Here is a 22,662-nt window from a genome sequence, read left to right as displayed (position 1 = left end):
AAATAACATGCAGGGGTTATCGAATATATTTGCTCCCTACTTCAGCATGCCATGATCAGGAGTAGCTCTTCTGAACATGCTTGGCTGCTCATGATAAAGTAACAGACTCACCACAGTTCTCAGAGCACATTGTGTCTTTTCAGACTCAGGGAAACATGTTGTCCTGTGGTACTGTCCTTAGCTGATTTACCTCTGCTACAGTTCCACACTCACAGACAGACACAGACACACACACACACACGCACATACACAAACACACACACACACACACACACACACACACACACACACACACACATCCCAATACTTAACTTTAAATCCAGGTCACGTAAAAAAAATATGGAATTGCCATGAGCCTTTCCCTCACCTGATAAGACCCCTTCTCTGGGAGTACTGTTACAGGTTTGAGAGTGTACACTGGGTGAATCTGTTACAGCAGAGTGATGACAGACAAACTGAAAAGAGTGATTTTCTAGACTGCTCAAATAATTTTGAGGCAATTTTAAGTAATCTAATAATCGTGCGGATATCGGATATCAAACAGTGCCTAATAAGGCAAAGCCAAGCAGTAACTACTCTTTTGATCTAAACTTATTATTTTGTTATTTGAGAATCCTGCTCTATCGTGGGAAGGGGGAGATAAATGCAAGTTGTATCAGTAGTAACTGGAAAACATAGCAGTTGCACAATTGAATGACACAATAAGAGCTACAGAACACAGTGACTTCAGTCAAATCTATGTGCATCTTGGTGAAAATTGCAAACACAAATTGCACAGTTTTACCTATTATTCTGATTATTATGCTGATTACCACACTTATTTCTAGAAATATTCAGTATATAAGGGGACACACCACTGACACAATGTACAAAAAAGAAACTCTGCATTGTTTTATTATTACTTAGCCTCATATAACATGCAATATTAACCGAAAGAACAGAAACTACCATTTAAGTGCCAGTGGTTTGGATTCATGTGAGTTAAAAGAGACTCAAATAACAAATCTGAAACATCAAATGCTGCTTCATGGGCCCTTAAACTGATTAATTCCAGATTGTAATAGTTGATCAACATTCTTGAGACTGAGAGCATAGGCCCTGAGGTGGGGCTCTGAGCTTCTACAATGAGACTAGTATGAGACAGTATGGAGTGTGGCTTTGTTGAGCAGCGCTGAACCCCAGAGACAATGACATTTGTCCACTGTGTGCCAGACGTTTGGCTGCAGAGGAACGGGTTTGTCTGCCTCAGGCTGGCACTGTGCGCTGTGGATGACATTGATGGAAAACCTTGAACTCACTCACCACTCAGAAGCCCTGTTCACTGATATATATCTGAGAGCCAGACCCACGAGTGGAGAAGAAGACTGCTTCTTTTCTGCCACCAACCATAACTGCATCATCAGGAATCTTCTATCAACAGAGAAATATTACAGCTGAAACAGATACAACGATATAATCATAGCCAAATCACTCATGATAGACATATCATAATGAAATTACATGCCACAGACAAATAAAAAGAAAACTACCCACTTGAGCGATGTACTCATAGGTTAAAAAGCATGGCTGCTGTCCTACCACCTCATCCATTTCAAACAGATTTTCCTTGCTACAAAAGGGAAGTTAGGATTACATACCCACGCAATGTTCTAGTTGGCGCAATCTCTGCCTGTGTAACATCAGTTGGGATCAGGCATCAGATACTCCAGAATATATTAGGCACGCCTGATCAGAGCTGATTCCTGTGGCACTTGCCACAGCAACAGGAGAATACAATGCATCAGTGAGTTTTCTCTAAAGTATAAGTGATGCCTTGGCAGAGACATGCAGGAACCTGCACCTCGGACATTAAACTTCTGGCAGTTGTAAACTCAAAGATATGAAAACAGAGACTCAGAGACTTCATGTAAAAGGCTCCTTACCCCAACGACACACAGCACTGTAACCTTCACTGAATGTCAACATAATAACAACAGACAACTGCATCCATACCTTTAACCATTAATATGAATTTCCTCGGTGTAATCTTTCCTAGGATAAACAACAGTGAATTGGTGATAAAAACCTGAACCTTTGCAACTGAATTTTTTCTTCTTCTGAGTCATGGTCAAGGCTGTCATCATGTACAGCTCCAGTCTACCAGCAGAAAAAAGTACAAATATTCCTGAGTTGCTTCTCTCTCCATAGCATTGATATATGTTAGAGTATCTAACTCCAGACATTTGTGGACTTATTCCACACTCTTTTATTACAGTTGCCACTCCTGAACATTTCTCTTCCTATCTCCTGTTCAGTTTAGCAAATAACTGTGAAAGTCATGAGAGGCAATCCCATTTCGCTCATTACCTAATCTGTGTACCCTCCTTTATTAGTAAACTATAACCTCAACTTTGATCAGACACTTTTCTGCAAGTGAAACGGACTGGTGCTCTGATTCCTCACAAAAAATTGTGTTAACAGACCATTATCCTAGCCTGCAACCTCAGCTAAATCACCAATCGTGGCAAAATCACAATAGATCCAGGATTCACGGATCTAAGATATGAAGAGGATCTGATGTGAGGAGAGTGTCTGAGGACGTGGAACACCCTGGAAAAATTTTACTAGTTCCCTGAATCACTGTTCATTTGTATTAATGTTGACAATTTATCTAGATTGCTTCAAATTGTGAAATGACTTGAAGGTGTGTTGAAAAATCCCCCTGTTTAATCGTTAATGCCTGGCTTATGTTACAATAATGACAGGCAAACAAAGTAATGTGTTTTATAACCGGAACAGGCTTCTCTGGAGAGAAAAAGACATCAGAACAAATCAAGGATCCATTTGCATCTCATTTCAGTAACATTTAAAGCATATGCCTGCTTCCACACTCTGTGCATTGATGACAAAACTCTGAATGCAACATTTGGATACGGCTGGTTGTTGGACTGCAAGGCAGTTCAATAGAAACTGAACAGCCCTCCATTAATTTTTCCCCCAACTGAATCCCGGTCTTTAAGTGGTACTGGGTAGTCACTGCTTCTTTCCCTTCTTTCCTATGTTTGTGCAAAGCTGCAGCTGCGGGGCCAGCCAAGCTGAGCCAGGCTGTGACAAACTCAGTCATCCCCCCTTTTCTCCATCCCACCATTCCAGACCACAAGGCGAAAAATCTCCCATTCACCACTGCTCTTCCTCTCCTCCAACACAATGATCTCATACCGGAAACTCAGCTCTCTCCCTGTCTGAGAGAGAGGAGGCCTTTTGTTCCTCCGAACAGAGGGCCCCTTAACAATCGGCTAGGGCTTTTTTCTCACCCAGTCAAGACACCAAAAGAAAAAGTGTGAGAGGGAGGGAGAGAAGGAGAGAGGGGAGGAAAATAACAGGAGAAGGAGCAGGACTTGGGCAGGCTTCCAGAAATGCCTTACACCTTAAATACGCAACTAAAACAAAGGTTGCTCTGAGTTTGCTTCGATGACCTCACTCAACGTGCTGAGGGAGCCCGAGCCATTTTGAAGCACCCATTTCACAGGATTTTGATGTTTTCTTAAATCTTTTTGGGAGCCAAGAGCAAAGTAAAGTCACCTCCTTGGAGCCAAAATGTCTGGCAAGCGCCTAGAGACGAACAAGGGGTGATTTTCCCTTGACAGGTCCAGTCGGGTTCAGAAATAAGACCCTCATCCATCAAGTTCTCCCAACCCTCTCGGGTCCCTCAAGACAAGATGGGGTGTTGTTTTGCGATCACTTCTATAAACAATGCTTAGTGTTTCACTCAACGTTCTTTAAAGGATGCTTTTCTTTCACTGAAAAATCTGTATTTGTATGGTTTGTCTGTGTTAACAAAAAAATTGCCCCAGTTAAACAAACGTTGTATTGAGATGTAATCATTTGGTGTCTGTTTGATGTGGAGAGGGGACTGGCAAAAAGCTGGAGCCTGCTGAAAGTGGACTCCCTTTCCAAGCCTGTGACAAGGCTCCTTATGAACCCGTCTCATGTTACAACATCCTTACTCTGACTGCGCCTCACATTCATTCGCCATGCAGCCCGTTTGATGTGTCACAGTCACCTTTTTGTTTTGTTTATTCTTTTATTTCCAGTTATATTTTTATTTTTAAATATATTTTTCCAATTTCATTTTTACCTTGGAGACTTGCAAAGACGTGTTGTTTATGCATTACGCATTTTAAAACTATAAAATCTTTTAGAAGGGCCAACATGCACTTCTTACCCAACATGCAGATCTGCCAGTTTGTTGAGATAAGCTGAGGGCTGTGGCTGGTTGAGAGCAATTACTCACATAATTATATCTCTACAAAGAGCAGTGTAGTACAGCGTTTCCTTAACCTGCTCCTGGAGACTCACAGCACTGCACATTCTAGATTTCTCCCTGCTTTAACACACCTTCTTCAGCTAATCTCACCAGCCAGTGTGCAGTGGTGTGGGCTTCCAGGACCGAATTTGCCTTTCAAACAATTTGAATTACATATAACCAGCTGTGCACCTAATAATAAACCCAAGCAAACTGTCAAAAAATGCAACTTTTTCTTTTAGGTTGTCGCTGTATGCCTTTTAAATTCTAGGGTTACATCTTTAAAGAAAATTAAACCGCTCAGATATATTTGGTTTTCAATATGTCAGTGCTCTTACTTTAAAATGAAGAAATACTTTATTTAATTTGGATATGTGGTCCCTTTCTTAGAAAGAAAGATAAAAAAAAAAGACTATCACCAGACATGGCACAACATGGCCAAGTCAATGGAACATCACTGGCAAATAAATGTGGTACTTTTACCCAATGGATTGTTCAGCTCCACAGAAACCTCTTTATGCAAACATGAAATTGATACAAATTAGCAGTCAAACATCCTTTGTATCACATGCAAATTAAGAAGCTGGATCCATGGAGGCATTTGTGTGTGTGCGTGTGTGTGTGTGTTTGTTTAAATGAAACATATACGTTTATTTCATTTTTTACACGGTACATGATTAAGCTGTAAAGGCCAGAAACATGCAAGATTTCTAGAAGGGGAAAGAAAGGAAAGCATACTGCTCTTTCAGACTCTCTTTTGTCCCCTTCCTCACAGCTTACAATTCAGTCTCTTTATTCATCTGTTTCAGTCAAAATGATGGAGAGTGGCGTCAGATCTCTCTCTCCCTCTCTCTCTCTCTCTCTCTCTCTCTCTCTCCCTCTTGCTCTCTCTCTCTCTCCCTCTCTCTCTCTCTCTCTCTCTCTGTGGCGTTTGTGGTGTTTGGTGGAGAGCTGAGAGAGTGCCAGCGTGTCCTCAGTTCACCTGTCTGCTGTGCTGCTGCAGCGTTCTCTTAAAGAGACAACGCCACTTTGTTTCTCTCTCCACACACACGTTCTCTCACTCATTCGCACTCCCTCCTCTCTAACAGCTTTCATGTCTACACTCAGCATGTCATTATGTCTCCCTGTCTTACTGTGTGCTCAAATCGTGTCACTTCGTGTGTACGTATGCATGTGTGTGTGACAGAGAGAGAGAGAGAGAGAGAGAGAGAGCAAACTGTCATGTTCCGTCTATATCACTTTGAAGGACGGATTATATATTCTGTGTAGTTTACCATAAATACAACGCAGTGTGACTGTGTGTACTGGTTCGCCTGGCCAGACGAGACCTGGGTACATGCTGTTCTGTTCTCTTCTTTTTTCAAAATGCAGATTTTCTGTACCTGATTAATACAATGTATAATCCCCCTGGGTTTTTTTGATTTGATTATAAATGTGGTTAAAGAGAATCAATATAATACTGTGTTAATATCAAAAGGGGATTACAGAAGTTCGAAAGGTTCAGTATCAAAATGTCAAATTTCTATCTCCGTCTGGTGTTCCCGTCCTTCAGGGCTCAGAGGGATGCGCTAGGTGGAGGAATCGTGTATGATTTTGTGTGTGTGTGTGTGTGTGTGTGTGTGTGTGTGTAATGACACAGAGCGTCTGTGGGGCGCTGCTGCATTCTCCATCACAACAATGAACTCGCTGACCCACCCTGCAGAACCACACCTCTCATACACACTCTTTTACACACACCAGACTGCAGACACACACATCGAACCAGCACACCCCTGCTGGCTTACTGTGGAAATGCAAATGTCACTGGCTGTTAATTTTTTTTTTAAATATCATTAAGAGATGTAACCAAATAAACGCTGTGAAAATAAAATGATGTTTTTGACTCTAACCCTCTTTATAGTTCCAGAGCTTTATGTTTTGTTGTCATATATATTGTATATGCAGTCAGTCAAACCCCCACAGCCCAGGTGTATCTGATGTGACTAGGATGATTCCATGTAGCTGGATAATGCGGTGAAGCTGGTACATACAGTTTGTACATTGTTCAGAACTCTGGGTTACATGAACAGTGAGCGCAGCAGAACACTGCATAGGAAACAGCCATTCAACCTTGGAACATTTTGTACAGATCTTGCAGAATGAATACATGCACATCATTGACAAAAAAAAAAATGAAATCACTATTCATCCATCAGTGGAATGGCTACAATAATTATCCGTCTACAAAGAGCTTTATTTAGCCAATGTTATCTTTTTTAAAGTGTATTTTTATCTCATTCTCATCATGGAGAAAAGGTTGTTAGCAAATACTTTTTTGATACCGTTTTAATTGATGTAATGAACACTGCAGTAATCCTGGTCTGCGGAGGTCCACCAAGGGATGTGGGAAGTTTTGTTTAACCCCCTTAAAGCAGGAATGTCAAGGACAGTAGCTCAAAGCTGCAGACCGCGATGAACCCTAACCTGATCTTCCGTCTGCAGAACTCATTTCAAAACGGGATTCACTCACATATGCACACCGACAAACACACACACACACAGACGCAAAGACACACACACACACACGCACACACACACACACACACACACACACGCACACACACACAAATACACTATGGTTTCCATGGCAACTGCGGATACGGAACTGCTTGTACTGCTTGTACGGAATATCATTCTAAATGCCTGCATTTTTCCCAAGCCATATCTGAGCAGCCATGGGTGGCAGTGGCATCCGGTGAACAAGACTCCATTTATGAAACAAAGTTTTAAAGCGGCACTTCATTGTTCTCATTCATATAAATATATATATGTTTGTGCCTGCAGTGAGATGAGTTATGACTTTCTCCTAAAGGCTGCATGATAATGGGGAACATTTAGAGCTTCTTTAAAACTTTTATCATGCATACAGCAAACACTTGCCTACACACGTGGCAAAAATCACAGTAAACTGAGTCACAAGGTGCTGAATATGATGCATTGAAAGCGTAATACACTAAAGTAGATTTAGAGAAGGGGAACTTTTTACTCTCCCTACATACCATTAGAGAGCCTGATGGTGTCTGGTTATTTTCCAACAGAACCCCATCCTTCTCCAACAGGTTGTGTGACAGTCAGCTAATGTCTCGGCTCACGTTTTCACCTCATTCAAGCCAAAAAAGGTCACAGTTCTCGCCTTCTCCTTTTTCTCTTCCCTGAAGCCTGTCCAAAAGCTCCTCCAGATCCACAGCTGACCAAGTAAAGCGCCCACCCTCTGACAGATCCAGCAGATGGGATTTATCACAAGCTCTTAGGTTATACAGGCCTGTGTAGTCACACACACACACACACACAAATGAGTTCATGCAGTCCAGACATGTCTTGGGGCAGATTTGCAGTAGGGTAAATGTTCTCTGAGAGGCAGACACCAGTGAGTCAGAAGCAGCTGGGTCCTCATCTGGACAGCAGAAGCAGCTTTACACTCTCAACTTAACAATGATTTGTGGAGACATGTCTTTGTCACAACAACAGCAAAATATTATGACCTGAAACTATAGTTTCTCATTTTGGCAAGGACAGTAGTGTACATTAATTTTACACCATCAAACAGCCACATTTACCATGGGTTTGACCACACTGACAGCATACTCCTTAACCTTACAGAAACAAGTTTTTTTTACTTCTTTTTTGCTTCAGCCAATAGTCTACATGTGAGCCTGAGTTTAAAACAGGACAGAAATAACAAAGTGATGGATGATAGAGACGCATGATCTCATGGTGAAAGTATGCTAATGACTCTATGTACATGTGTTTGTGTTTACTTTACAGAGTTGCCATGGAACCAATCCCTTTTTCTCAAAAGCCTTCTCTCACATGGGGTTCCGTGTGATGATTACAACACTTCAATAACAAAATGACTGAGGCTCACACTCTCAGATCCAACAGCAAATGAACCACAGGGTACCAACATATGGGTAACCATGACAAATCAGCTGAGCATTAACGTGAGCTCCGTAACATTCCCTTGATTGAATATATACATGACTGCTGCTCTCATGTGGTACTTTACTCATCCACTGTAAACACACACACACACACACACACACACACACACACACAGGAATGCACATACATCTGTAAAATGAAAAGCAGACATATGCAGTTCTACGTATTTACCAGTCCCAAAATATGCCAAGCATTTGATAACATAAATAATGAGCTATTCTGAGAGCTTGAGTCATTGTCTCTGAGTTATTCATCTGTCCACACAAATTATCTTCTCTGTATTGCACACTATGAGGATACAAAGTCAACCCTGAGTGTTGAGATAATATTTCAATAGGTTTCAAACAAAATACAATTTTCATAGCATGTCAGAATAGCAAAATGATTAGTTGCCATTTGTTTGGGGATAGGACTAATTTTTGCTGAAAGCCAAATTGTATCGTAGACTCTTTGTTTTAAATATAGTATACTGCATTGCAGAAAGCTCGATGTACTCTGACTGAGCAAACTGCTATCTTGCATGTATACTCAGCACGTCTGTCCATCTACCATGATCGATTAACATAGACTAACTGCCCTAACTCTATACTGTAACAACACAGTCCCATACTATCCTGAAAAGGACAGATTTCTGCTTTTGAGTCTTGGTTCCTCTTCTGGCTACTCCTCCTACAATAGCCAGAGTTTTTTCTTGCCATTATCACTTTGGGTAGGTTTACCAGGAGAATCAAGCCCAGCAATGTGTAAAACTACTTTGTGACAAGGTCTGTTGTAAATAGTGGCATATAAATGGAACAGAGTGGAACTGATTGAACTGAGTTGAATTGCACTGAATTGAATTGAATAAACCAGACCACTGGACTCTGTACTTCACATGCAGAGACAGGTTAAGGTTTTTGAGGTCTTCTAGTGTCTCAAATTTTGTTTAAGTTTCATATATCCTCCCAAATAAACCCCACTGAAAAGATAGTTGGACTGAAATGAAGAGATGTGAGGGTGGGGTGTGTGTGTGTGTGTGTGTGTGCGCGCCGGGGGTTGGGGGGTAGAACCATCTGCTCAGATGCTAAAGCAAGACTCCCAGGGGTATTCCAAACCTTTCTACAGCAGGCCAGGGGGAAGGGGTCACTAGACAGGGGTGTGTCCTTTGGCGCACTACGAAAATTCACATATGCAAACACACCCATATACAGAGGGGTGGGAAGGGGCAGTGGATTTGGAGAAGTAGGAGTGAGAGAGAGAGAGAGAGAGAGAGAGAAAGAGAGAGAAAGAGAGAGACATAAAGTCTTGCAAAAACTAATGTCTTGCTGATTACTCCCCCCACTGGCCATGGTCTGGCAACAGGTGTCTGCTTTATTGTGCTCTTTGTTCACATGCCCCCCACCCCCCCAAAAAAGAAGAAAAAAAAGAACATGCACGGAATGCTAGACAATGATGTGTTAAAGTCATGAATATCTAATGTTTAGCTGAGTTTAAATGTGAGGGTGGTATGGGTGTAGCCTTTTAAGGAGCCAAACAACTCTCTCATTTACTCATCAGTTTAAATAAAGGGCACGACAAGGTTTCAGGAAGATATGGTCAGATTGGTTAGAGAGTCATTAAAACACAACACCAGAAGTGTACCACAGAGACACAGCAGAAAATCAAAAATTTGATCTCATGTCCCTGCCTTCACATGAAAGAACAGACAAAGCACAGAGACAGAAAAGCAGACCAATTTATTCATATTTCTAAAATAACCTCTAGCATCTGTAGATGTATTAGATCATTTTATTTACAATTTAGATATCTCCAAAATCATTTTAGAAATATTCCATTCTAACTGCAAGTTGAAACTGAAGTTTCTTCTCAGAGGCTGTACTAAATATGGATCCAACAGAGTCAGTTATTAACAGCATCACAAGTCAATTATCTTTATGAACTACACAAATGCTCAGTGATATTCACCATTCCACAGCCCTTTGGGAATCACACTTCATTTACAGCTGAACTCCACTGGGAGAGCAAATGCATTCTTGGAAAACGAACCCCTGTAGCAGCTTCAGTTCCCTGAATTTATCTCTCCCTCCTGTGGGATGACAGATATATAAGGATGGTCCCTTCCAGAGACCATAAAACTGCTCCATGCATCAACAACTTCATTTTCCAAAGTAATACGAAGGGAGTAAGCCTTGGAACTGTATGTCACAGACAAACCTGTGATGGACCAATCATTTGGTGACTGATTAGCACTATGACATCTTTTAAGTGAGTGTAATTTCCACAAAACAGATAAGACCATTGCTGATGACACCATGCCCATCTGTCAAGTTGTATTTGCATTGTTTCCTCTTTGTTGTTCATGTTAAAGCACTGCTGCTTTAGAATGGACCTCACAAATCAATCAGCTGCACGGTTGATTCAGTTTTTACAATATGACACGCCCAAACGACAATGGTATTGTTCACAATGAATTGTCACGCGCTCTAAACCAAACCAAACACCGCTGAAATTTGGCACCGAGTTGGTGCGAGATTTGCATACTCATCTACTGAAAGATCAAGAGAAATTACAAAGGAGAAATCAGAGAACAAGGGCTTTTACAGTGGGAGAAATTGGATGGCCTCTTTTTCATCCTCATTTCTCAATGTCTGTACAATCAGCTCCAGACACACTGGGTATTTTAACAGGGGAGTGCCAGTATGATGTATGCTCTCATCAGTCTTCACTCTCATCAGGCTGTGACTCAAGATGTACTGTTAACGTACCCAGTTTAGACATTGTAGTTGTTCATAAGTGTGCAACGTGTCCAACATCTGGGATTCAAGGGGTTGCAGATAGAGTCAAGTAACGAACGTTCTCTCCCACGTGTTTTACACTGACAATATTATGAAACTCGTATCATGGAAACCTTAGTGACTGACTAAGCATAGAAGAGCCTTACTCACCTAGTCTGAGGTGAGTGCTTTCAGAGAGAAATACAAGGCTCTCAGTGATTGGTCACTGCAAACTGAGAGGAATGAAAACATATGAGAAAGAGAATGTGCTTGTCTGTGCAGGAGAAAGCTTGTCTCACATGCTGATATATCTTTATCGGAGAGGTCAGGGCTGCTGAATAGGAGGGTAACTCTGCCACGCCCATGGAGACTGGTGCACAACAAACTATATTGATAATCCTCAGGTCACAGAAGTCAGTCTATCTGCCAGTGGGAGCTTCTCTTTCTTAAATATTTTTCTATGTTATTTCTTGTCTCTTGTTCATTCTACTTTTCTTCATGTCTTTCTTTTCAACTCTCATTCAATCTTCTCCCCAGCTCCTTTCTCAAGACCCACTTAAGAACATCAGTCGCATGCAGTTTTTACCAAGCCTAATGTTCATCCAAAGAAGGAATTATGACACTAGTTTCTCTTCACAGATGGATTGCCCATCGCTGATTTTTCAGATATGTTTACCTATTTGTTTTCTCAATGTCTTTTGTAAACAAGGTTAATCAGTCTTAGATGAATTCTGCTATTGTAAGCTTAAAACAATCCTGTGTACTTTCACTTGACCAACCTCTGACCTGGTCATCCCTGAGGTCAGACAGCAGTACTGGAACAGATGGAGAAACTCAGTGGTGGCCCTGGGTGTCCAAGCAGAAAAAGTGATGACACCCGCACAAGTCAGAGCCAAAAGCCCCTAAAACAAATGTCAAAGGTCATAAAGTCCATTTTTCTTCCACGTCAAGTGTTCTACAGACATTCATGTTTGGGTGCAATGGTATGGGAATTCATGGAAAACCAAAAATTATATCAACAAAAACAAGACTCTACAGGACCTAAACACCTGTCACACTCCATAAGATCCAGATACACAAGCGTCTGGTTAGGTTAACCCAAATGAGGATTTGACTCTGCAGTACTCTTAAGTTTACTGAATGGTCAAAGGAAAGAACTAAAGATTTTTTTGCAACATCTTTATGTATTGTCTTAATGCAACTGTGAGATGAGCTCAGTGTAGCTGGATTCACATGGTGCCAGAAGACAACAGTTCATGGTTTTTGCTTTGTAGATGTACTCTCAATCTGATCAGATGTCTCACACTGGCAACATCCAGAGATGGCTGGTGGCTAAAATAGGTGGGATGTTCCAATGAGGTCATCGCTTTTTGATTGCCCTCATATGGCTTCATTTCACAGTGTGTCAGCATACACACACACACACACACACACACACAGTTGAAATACTTTTGTATAATCATATATAGTATAATCTGTGGACAGTAGGGTTTTTAGTACAGTCATAGTTGATACATGTTTTTTGGTGGGGAAACCAAAGCTGATTGGGATGTTTTGCTTAGCATAATGTGGCTTTGGGATTATAATTCACATTTTGTCTCTGAGGCACTATCCCCACCTCCAACCAAAGTGGGAGCAGGGGCTCACTCACACATAACCAGAATCTGTATGTTCAGGCGTGTGTAATTATGTATTTGTGTGTGCTTGGACAGAAATATCACTGATGCCTTGATAAAGACAAACGTGATGAACTGTGACATAAACAGTTTCATCAGGGATGGCCAGCCTCGAAACCTGCCCTCAAATACCACATCATTCCTTACATCCTTATTCATTCTGTTGGCTCTGATTGACCAGCTTGTTTGTCGGATACAAAAGCATTACAGCAAAAAGGTGTTAGCGCGTTTAGACCGGGATGTGTTGCTGCAGTCATATTTGTATTACATTAACTCATTGTGGGTGTTGATTGGATGGGAGGGTAGATTTGACACTGTTATTGAGACTGGACGGCAAAGATTACCCAGATAGCCCTGAAAAAGCAGACCTGGTCCATCCCTGTGGTATTTGACCCACATTTGTGACTTGGTTTCAGAGTGTGAGTCTGAGCTTACTTTAGCCCACAAGAATGTTGTCATCATTACTCCACCCAGCGCCCTCCCGAGACAGCCCTGTGTGTGCTTCACACAGGAATTTCACAGTCACAGCTGGAAAGAGTTTGGTCACAAATTAGCATCACCTGGAACTTCCTATTTTGTTATTTATTTCTATACCAAGTAGTGACTATCACTCAAATCGGGATTGTTATTTGTTTTGGAAGGCCAGTGATGAAAGTTCATATAACTGTAAGGTTGATGACCAGAGTTTTTGTCCTAATAAGGGACACCATGAAGGCATTTGGCACAGGTATTGAATGTGAGCATGTACTGTGCAATACTGCCCCCTACTGAACACAGACTTTCATTTCATTCAAAGCCTTACTTCAGACTAAGTGTGAATATCAACAACTGACCTGAAAAGTTGCCTATCCCCCCAAACCAATCATAAATAAGAGGGTTGGCCAAACACATTTTCTGATGTCCCCAAACAATCCAGAATGAGATGCAAGAACAGCAAATTAAAACACAAATTAAAACTATTTTAAAGGTAATATAATGCAAATGGAAATTAAGGACAAACATGCATGAATTTTGATCATACATTCAGCAAATATACACCTGAAAATATAACTAAGTGCAACATTGTTTTCATAAAAGCACCTGCATAATTAAAGCAAGTAGGTTATTATACATGTTAATTCTTGTATGTTTTTTTTACATACACATGTACCTGAGAACCCAATGCTTACATCAACAATAGCCAACAGTAGCTTAAGTCAAAAAAAGTAAAGGAATCAAAAACATAATATTCTTGATTATGATTAAGTACTATATATATATAGATTATATCTAGACACAATCAGTGGTCGAGGGTTGAGAGCTTCTGCCTTGTCTCTAAGCCTCTAGTGCCAAACATATTCTAATAGATACACACTCAGATCAGCCAGCATCTGCTCAGTGTTGGATAAGGGCCAGTATCCACATCCTCATTCAGTATGCAGCGTGTGTATCAGATTCACGGTCCCTGGCAGAGTTAACACGGAAGATAATGAAGAGTTAGATCAGATTTCAGAGCTAACTTGACAACTGAGTGTCATAGAAATGTTTTCTCACCTCTCTCTCTCTCTCATACCTGATGTCCCATGGTTTGCATGGTTCTTGTCATCCAAACTCTTCTGTTTGTGTCTCCATCTGCAGACTAAACACGACAAACAACAGAGAGTGACAGAAAAAGCTTGAGCCACAAGGTTTGTGAATTGAATCAAGCATAGCTATATTTAATTAGACTAAAGCAGCGTACATTGTCAAGATATTTATGCTTACAGAATTTAATTTTATAATATCATCACTGTGAAAACATCCGTTACAATACAAGCAAGACATTGCATTTGACAGTATGTATTAATGTTAAAGTACAGCATCCACACGAACACCATCCTGACGTTATTGTACCTTCTCTTTGTGTATCCTTCAGATACAGTAACCACAAACATTTATACGAAATATGTCTCATTAGTTTTTGTGAAGGAGTCAGGGAGGTAGTGTTCCCCAAAATGTCGACTGTTGTAGTCTTAAATTTAGTTTAGTTTTAAAATGTGGACATCTGGGTTCAGAACAACAAAGATATTCAAACATCTTCAACAATTTCGGTTATGCAGAAATTAAATAACTCAGTCATCTTGGAATTTACCTCTCAGTGTGATTTTCCAAATCAGAAAAGATATAATGAGTGCTACTAGCAGAACAATGGCTGCCAGTACTGTCTTCTCAACTTCCCACTTGTGCGTGCTCCACTCAAGAGAGTTGTGGTTAGCTGTGTGGTAAATCAACAAAGAAAATGTTTTTAGCCTCATGATATTCAACTAAACATTGCTGCACAATGGAAAAACAAGCCAATAGTTTTCTAATGTATGTTAGAGGTTCCCTAATCAGACAGCTAAATGGTGTAGTAAGCACCTTTGTACAATGGTCCCATGAGTAAATGTAGAATATTTCCATGTTTCTCTTCATTGTGTACACTCCTCATACTCAACAAGTTAAAGAATCTTTTTTTTGTTGTTGCATAGACTGACCGCAACTGTGATTCAAATGACCAAATACTGATGAAAATGAGTGAAACAGTAACATTGAAAAAAGAGAATGTCATTAATCATTATCTCATTAGCATACAATATTGCAATTGTTTTGTGAAAAGGTAAAGACAAGTGATTTCAGCTTTGACAGTGTTGGGATCTTTACAACTTGCAAATTGTAATAATAAGAAAAATGCTACCTTGTTGACAGAATTGTGTGGTTCGGTCAGAAAAAAAATGGGATGTTCTGTCACAGGTTTGGTTTTTGAAGAGTTAAACATGGAGATACAGACACAACTCTTTGTACAAACCTGTTCAAGCTTATCCACTATTTTCACAACACTATATATCAAAAGATAATTTGAGAAGCGTACAATGAAATCTACATCATTTATCAGGAATGCCAACTGTCAACTCTTAGCACATCACTTTGACTGCATGTATTAACTTGCACATGCAGCAAAGTCTAAACTAAAGTTCATACTGGGAATCTAAAGGACACTGAAAACAATTTTCTCCTTGCAACATTTGCAGTGCTTTTGGACTGTGATCATACTTGTTACCTACCCTGAACAGATGTTACTTATTTACTGTTTTATAAAAATGTGGCTGTGAATGCAACAAGAAACTTTGCCCTTGCTGAAGCTGTTCTTATTACAGGTGTTTTCCTTGTTAAGGTTTGGGTGGTGACTGACTGAGCTTCAGTTTCATTCATTTGATCGCAGTAATAAAGAAAAACCGTCACAGCATGTCCTATGCTTCAGGATGAAAGCACAGCACTCTTTGATCTACTCTCTGCAGTGAAACCGAACACTCTTTTCGGTATAATCAGACTTATAGCCTGTGGACAAATAGTGTTCACCTCCACACAAGAACACAGCTCACACCGGGCCAGGTGACCTCATGGTTCTGGCCACTCAAGTGGTGGATTAAATCTTGCTAAAATCATACACTCACTGCCAATAAGCTTTTTACTGACTGAAACACTTACTGATACACAAATATTTCAGATCATTCTAAGAATATATAGCTAGCATCAAAGCAAATGTGTTGATACCAGTGTACCAAAACATCATTCAGTCAAGGTAAATGTCATAAAGTCATTCAGTCTACCCCAAATGATGCCATCACAGCTCAGACTGCTGGACTTGATTTCACACAGCTTTCCTTTCTTATACAGTTGCTTGGTTTATTTGTTTGTTTGTTTTGTTTTGATGGTTTCCTCTCACTCCTTGCTAGGGAGAAGTGCCCGAGGTTGCAGATGTATCCATGCTCTTCCTTTTCATGACCCTTACTAAAGACCCTAAGTAATGACATCACCTGGAAAAGGCAGTCCTGACATCTCCTCTGAACTCCCCGTTGATATGCTGCCCTACATGATAACCTGCCATACACTGTTCCTGCTCCCATACAGACATATCCAATAACATTTTAGTTTCTATTTATATAAATCAGGTGTACACAACATACAGCCCATGGGTTGGATATGCCATCCAATAAATTACACTCCTCCTTTGAGTGAATGTGTCAAAATGATAAAATTGTAAAGAGAAATTATCTGAGGCTGTGCGTTACAGTGCCATCTGGTGGAACTCAATATCATTTTAATGGTCAGCTCATCCTCCAGAATTTGTCATATTAATGTTTTTATCATGCAAACTTTGGTTGGTAACTGCAATGTATCGTCTGAAGTGGTGTTACGATTTAGTGGGTTGGGGCTCCACACAAGGAACCCGAGGGTTGCCAGTTCAAAACCCAGACAGGGATACTGACAGGATAGCTACTGATTCTAATGAACTCCTGAGCAAAGCATTTAAACCCAAATTCCTCTAGGGGTGCTGCAACATGAAGGACAAATATCCTATCTCTCCATTCCCTCTCCTCCTCATCCTGACACAGTGGGTTGGAAAAAGAGGAAAGGGTGCTAAGTGGTCCCACCACACTAAAATAAAATTCAAAAACAAGGAAGAGTTGGCACTGAGCACATAACATTTAAGCCTCAAATCAGAGTTGTTGTTATTGTTTTGTTTTGTTTTTTTCATAAAAACTTTCACATGCCAACTGTGCTGCTTTGTGTACCTGGAATGTGTAACTGTTTCCAAGGATTGTCATCAATAATGGGATTTATAATAAACAGTAAGCACCACACTGGAGATAGACATGGAACAGCTGTTGGAAGAAAAGACCTCAACATCCTCCAAGCTGTGTGGTTGGGCATGAAACTCACTTGGCCCTTTCACTCATGACTTTCAATGGGACTGGCCCTAAGATATGATTAATATGAATATGAAATATGAAAAAAAACAAAAAAACATTTGATTTCAACCATCTACTGCACCAGCATCTCTATCATTAGACATTCTCTACATCAGCACTAATTCCCATTCTTTTTCTTATACCAACACCTGGGATAAATTCCCAGAGGCCTCGGCATGGATGACATACTGGCAAAATACAGGGTGTCAAACCATCAGCGAAGGCCCTAGAGCACTTCTTTGACTGTGCCTTCCTATCTGCCCATCTGCCCTCAAGTCGACCGTCTTGTGCTGACTACAGACTCCTCTATCCATACTCCATTCTTTAATTAACTCCTGCTAAACTGTCCTTGATTAACTCTTCCTCTATACTCTGAGAAAGACTCCCTCTTTCAAGTCTCTTCAAGTCTGTTCTCAAGGTTTCCTCCCATTATAGCCAAAGGCCACATTCACCATGCCAACTGGGGACCTGGGGCCCCTTATTCTCTCAGGTTCATGTTCAGGTACAGGTTACTTTATTTGTACCTGTAGGTCGATTTGGTTTGCAGTAGGCAAAACATCATCTATCTTGACACACACTTTACAAACAACACAGACAATTTACAAACATAACATAATATTATGTGTGACAGAGGGCTCTGTCTCTGTCTCTTATGTTTGTACTCAGTAAAAGTATGTTAAAGTACTCAGGCTGCAATCCTCACTAAAGCCACTAAAACTAAAAATTAAAGAAATAAAATAAATCAATAAAATAGTTAAATAAAATAAATAAATAAATAAACATTGCTTCTATATATCGTAGCATCTGTGCAATGTTCCCTAAAGCTGCTAGTATAACAAAAGCAATAAAATGATATAAAACTGAATTGGATCCTCAAGAGAGGAAACAGTTTAGTTGGAACATTTGATGTAAAGCATACAAACCCTGCTGTGCGTTAATGAATACACAACAATCAATATGTTGGTGTCACTGAAAATAATACAAATCATTAAAAATGGCACTAGGTTTGTGTCACATTGTGGAAGCGTACTCACAGCACTGGAAATGACACTGAAGATGAGGCAATGAAAACTGCACATCCATCCTCCTCACCTGGTAAGAGAGTTCATGTCTCGTTCAATTTCTTACAACAGTTTTGAGTACCTTGAGTTTTCTGTGCTGTGGCTGGGGTATCAGTGCATGTAAGCAACGTGAAACCCTCACAGCACTCAATTCATTCCTCAAGAGAGACATGCACAAAAACAGGTGCCAATATAAACTCACGTTCCTGTCAAAACTATATAAAACTCTACATAATCGTACATTCATATCTCACACGTTCACTAGAAAATAATCAACACGTTTCCTCAACAAGACTTCTGTCAAACCATAATCAGTATTACAAATTATGTAAAGAAATTGACATATAAATGTAGAGTATTAAAGGTCCAGGAGATCATCATCAATAGATGTTTTTCCCTGGCTGTCTTACCTGAATACACATATTTGGTTCACACACACTTCCCGATAAGTTCACTTCTGTTGACCTCATCTTCTCCTATGAGAAAGAGAGAAAACAAGATGGAATTCGAGCTGGCATGTCAGAGAACAACAAAAGATACTTCCTTTTGTTCCTGAAAGATGTTTTTGTTCTGTGGAATTTTACTTGAAGCATGTTATGTTTGCACAGGACCTGACATGCTGCTCTCCATTGTAAAGTGGCACTTAAAAGTTGTGCTTATTTTTGACCTACTTTCAGTTATCTATATGTGTCACAATAGTTCTATCATCTGAGATGAGTTTGAAGAATGTAACTGGAAGGTGAAGTGCTCAGTCTAGAATGCAAATATCAATATGACAAACAGAGCTAAGCTTGCCCATGTCACAAATTTACTAAATGCTTTGTTGTTCTTGGCAATGGTCGAAAATTGAATGTGTCTGGCTAGATGACCAAGCAGGTAAGGTGGCTTCATTTACAAAGATAGTTACATTGTAGTATTTCTAAGAAAAACAAAGACTACAGAAATATTTGAGGTTTGTAAGATGCCATAAGAAATATGCAGTCATTTAATTCTACAGTTTGGAATGTTGCTGTATGACAGGCACATATCATCTCTAGGCCTCTCGCAGCAGGAACTGGGTTTTCCTTATGTCAAAACAGCTGTGTATTGATCTGAAAAAGTCAGAGCAGTCCAACATCATTATGCTGTCATCATGCGCTGCTTTTGCAGTCGTTTTCTTGTTGAAGAACCTTAAAAGACACTGATGTTTAGATTTCTTCCACTCACTGTCCTGGAGAAGAGCCTTCAAATAACTAGCACTCAAGTTCAGATTCTTTACACTCGTTTCTAAAAGAAGCACTCGAAAAGAATTGGTATTTAATATTAGTTTTCTTCCATCAAAGCGCTTTGCTGCTGTTTGTAGTTTGTATTAAATTAAACTTCTTTATATCACGTTAATGTATGTTATATATATGTTTTACAAACACACACACACACACACACATATATATAGATCTATCATTTCAACCCAAAGATCTGTGATACAAACCAAACCTCCACCCAAAAACCAAGGTACAAACTGAACCTTGAATGAGGTGAACCATTTTATATATAATATATGTATAATAAAAGAAAAGAAGAACATTCTAAAAGCTACTTATGGTTTCCAACCACAAAGATTGCTGAAGAAGACCCTTTCCCTCCCAGCTGACAAACAGACGGCTCAGTCATACGGCACAGAGTGAGGAGAAAGTCTGCCCGGACACTGGACACTATCTCAGCTTTCTGCTCGTCACCGTAGGATGCCATTTTCACCTCCCATACTGCATCCAAAAATAACAAAATTACAAATTAGCCACTTTCATACCATTTTCAAAGGTTTTCAGCAGAGGAAAAAAAAACATTAGTTTGGATCTGTAGAATAACAAGTTTTCTGGAGGTCTTGATCAGTTGGTCTGCAAGTTCAGCTGGTGAATTACCTGGGAAATTTCCACTAATGAAGGGACAATCTATCCATGAACCATGTTCTGTGGTGAACTACACACACAAACACACACACACACACAAAATTATTACCCATGTCATCCCTCAAATGGCCACATTAGTCTGTTAATGATGAAAAGGAATGAAAGGAAAGGGAGCATTAGCAGAAAATTTGCAAGTGTTGATTTTCATGTGTAAATTTCCTGGAGTCGCACAGAGTTCATTTCAGGCTTACTTTAAATTAAACTGCACGGGGCACAGAGCAAAACAAGAGAGAGATGGCCATAGCCTCATCATCTCCTCCCCTTTGGCTCTGTGCTCTGTAAATCTTTTGATCTTATGTGCATGTGCATCCCAAGCGGGCACTTACCTTCATACATAGTTTAGGGTGTGGATCCACTTTAGCAAATATTACCTGAGGCAAAATCAAAAACAACAAAAACACTGTGATATTTCCTTACTGCAAAGACCAGATTCAGGGCGTGATGTCACAACTAGAAGTGAGAACCTACTGTTTCTCTGTCAGAGGTGATTGATGTGTTACCCAAGTCCAGACAGACATGATCTCCAACTTTGTAACAAAGAGTTACAACTGTAAGCATAGGACACTTTGGTTCCCATGACAATGCCTCCTTGTGAGGGTCAAAGGTCACACCAGACCACATCTCCTCTGTGTCTGAGGAGAGTGAACATGTGAGAGCACATCATACTCAGCTGCTGACCTCATCAGAGCTTCTCTGTCACGCCTCCGAGGAATCTTACTTTCATTTTGCATCCTAACAAATGTCACTTGACAACTTGCTATACCTGTCACACCTAACAGGTGGAATGTAAATCAGAGTTAATTAAAGACAGAGTGATGGAATATTTTTAGGGATTTATAAATGTGTTAACACGTCTGCAATATTTTATTAGTGTAACTACACAGCAGTAAGAATATTTCGATATATATATTTTTCACACACAAAAATTTGGGTTCATTAATAACCATCAGGAAAAGACTTTTGGAAGCTTACTCACAGTTTTTAAAGGGGCAGACCTGAGCTCTTCGCGCGTCCTCCCACGCGGGCCAACCCTGAGAACACATCCATGCCGACAGTTAAATGCTAACAATTCATCAGAAAGGTCTGAATGTGGTGTGATGAATGTTTGGTACCTCAATACACAAGCACGGCAGTAGTCTGGAGTACTGAAATGTGACACTTTTACCACGGTCTTGCTGTGTGATCTAGAGTAGGGCACAGAATACCCGCGTACGCACACACACATGCGGGGTGGGGGGATGGGGGAGAAAGGTACCACATCATTTGACAGCCAACTTGTACAACATCCACAAATATGACCTTCAATAAACCTGAAATAAACACAATCTTTCTCAAGTGGTGTTTTGTCCTCACCAGTGAGTGAGTCCCTGTTCCTCTGCAGATGGAGTCCTTGTAGCAGAGTCTAAGGTGGTAGTTTGCACCCCCTGGCATATCCACCACTCTCACACTCAGCTCTTTCCTCACAAAGTCTACAGCATACTCCAACTTCCCAGCTGCGAAGGCAAATGTATAAAACACGGTTTTATAATGCACCTCTGTTAAAAACGCACAACGTTTTCACATCATAAACTCAAGACCATTTTCAGCCACAGACTTAATACACTCTACAGAAAAAAAATGTAAACTGTAAGCAACTTTTTCTTTTTTCAAGATTTCTGAGTGAAACATGGTATTACGGATGTACATATTTTGTCTGGCGGAGCACAGATTGACCTGATGAGAGTGAAACACAGAGGAGGCTCGTGCTTACAAGAATAGTTTTTCCGAGAAACTTACTGAGGCATTCTGTAATGGCGTGCCTCAAGTCTTCATGAGTGCAATCTTGAATAAAACAAGGAAAAATAAAACACAAAAAACATTATAAATGTCAGAATTGACAACCGGTATGAGGGAGTTCATACAAACTTCAACTCATAAGCATGTAAGCAGTAACACAAATGTACACTCACAAACATACTTATATAAAACAGACACACACACATACACACATACATTCACCCATTCAAGTGTATTGTCAAGGCTGTACCTTGAACGGTGTATGTCTGTGACCAAACTGCCTCACAGTACCGGGGGACAGTTTTCATTGTAACATACACATCCTGACCAGCCTTCACTGAAAAGCAGTCATCCTGAACCCCAATCTGCAGAGACAAAGCAAGGGCATGGCACACAGATACAAATGATAAAATGAAAATTTAAACAACATCAAAAT

The 22,662-nt window shown here is 40.2% G+C and overlaps 1 protein-coding gene across 1 annotated transcript in view; it reads right to left on the bottom strand.

The window, feature by feature from the left end:
- il17rel (interleukin 17 receptor E-like) overlaps window positions 1–22,662 on the bottom strand; it is a 30,162-nt gene that overhangs the window by 3,704 nt on the left and 3,796 nt on the right. Inside the window, exons 4-14 of the mRNA XM_030765352.1 lie at window positions 22,477–22,591; window positions 22,227–22,271; window positions 21,804–21,943; window positions 21,563–21,634; window positions 21,427–21,481; window positions 20,919–21,082; window positions 20,777–20,821; window positions 20,403–20,460; window positions 20,140–20,246; window positions 18,915–18,980; window positions 18,478–18,535 (exon numbers count right to left, since the gene is read on the bottom strand). Of these exons, the coding sequence (XP_030621212.1) occupies window positions 18,478–18,535; window positions 18,915–18,980; window positions 20,140–20,246; window positions 20,403–20,460; window positions 20,777–20,821; window positions 20,919–21,082; window positions 21,427–21,481; window positions 21,563–21,634; window positions 21,804–21,943; window positions 22,227–22,271; window positions 22,477–22,591 (925 nt within the window). The remainder of the gene's footprint in view (window positions 1–18,477; window positions 18,536–18,914; window positions 18,981–20,139; window positions 20,247–20,402; window positions 20,461–20,776; window positions 20,822–20,918; window positions 21,083–21,426; window positions 21,482–21,562; window positions 21,635–21,803; window positions 21,944–22,226; window positions 22,272–22,476; window positions 22,592–22,662) is intronic.

The sequence above is a fragment of the Chanos chanos genome, chromosome 2 (assembly GCF_902362185.1).
Source record: "Chanos chanos chromosome 2, fChaCha1.1, whole genome shotgun sequence".
In the NCBI taxonomy this organism is placed as follows: Eukaryota; Metazoa; Chordata; class Actinopteri; order Gonorynchiformes; family Chanidae; genus Chanos; species Chanos chanos.
Note: the sequence above shows the minus strand (reverse complement) of the source record. Positions and strands in the feature narration are given on the sequence as shown.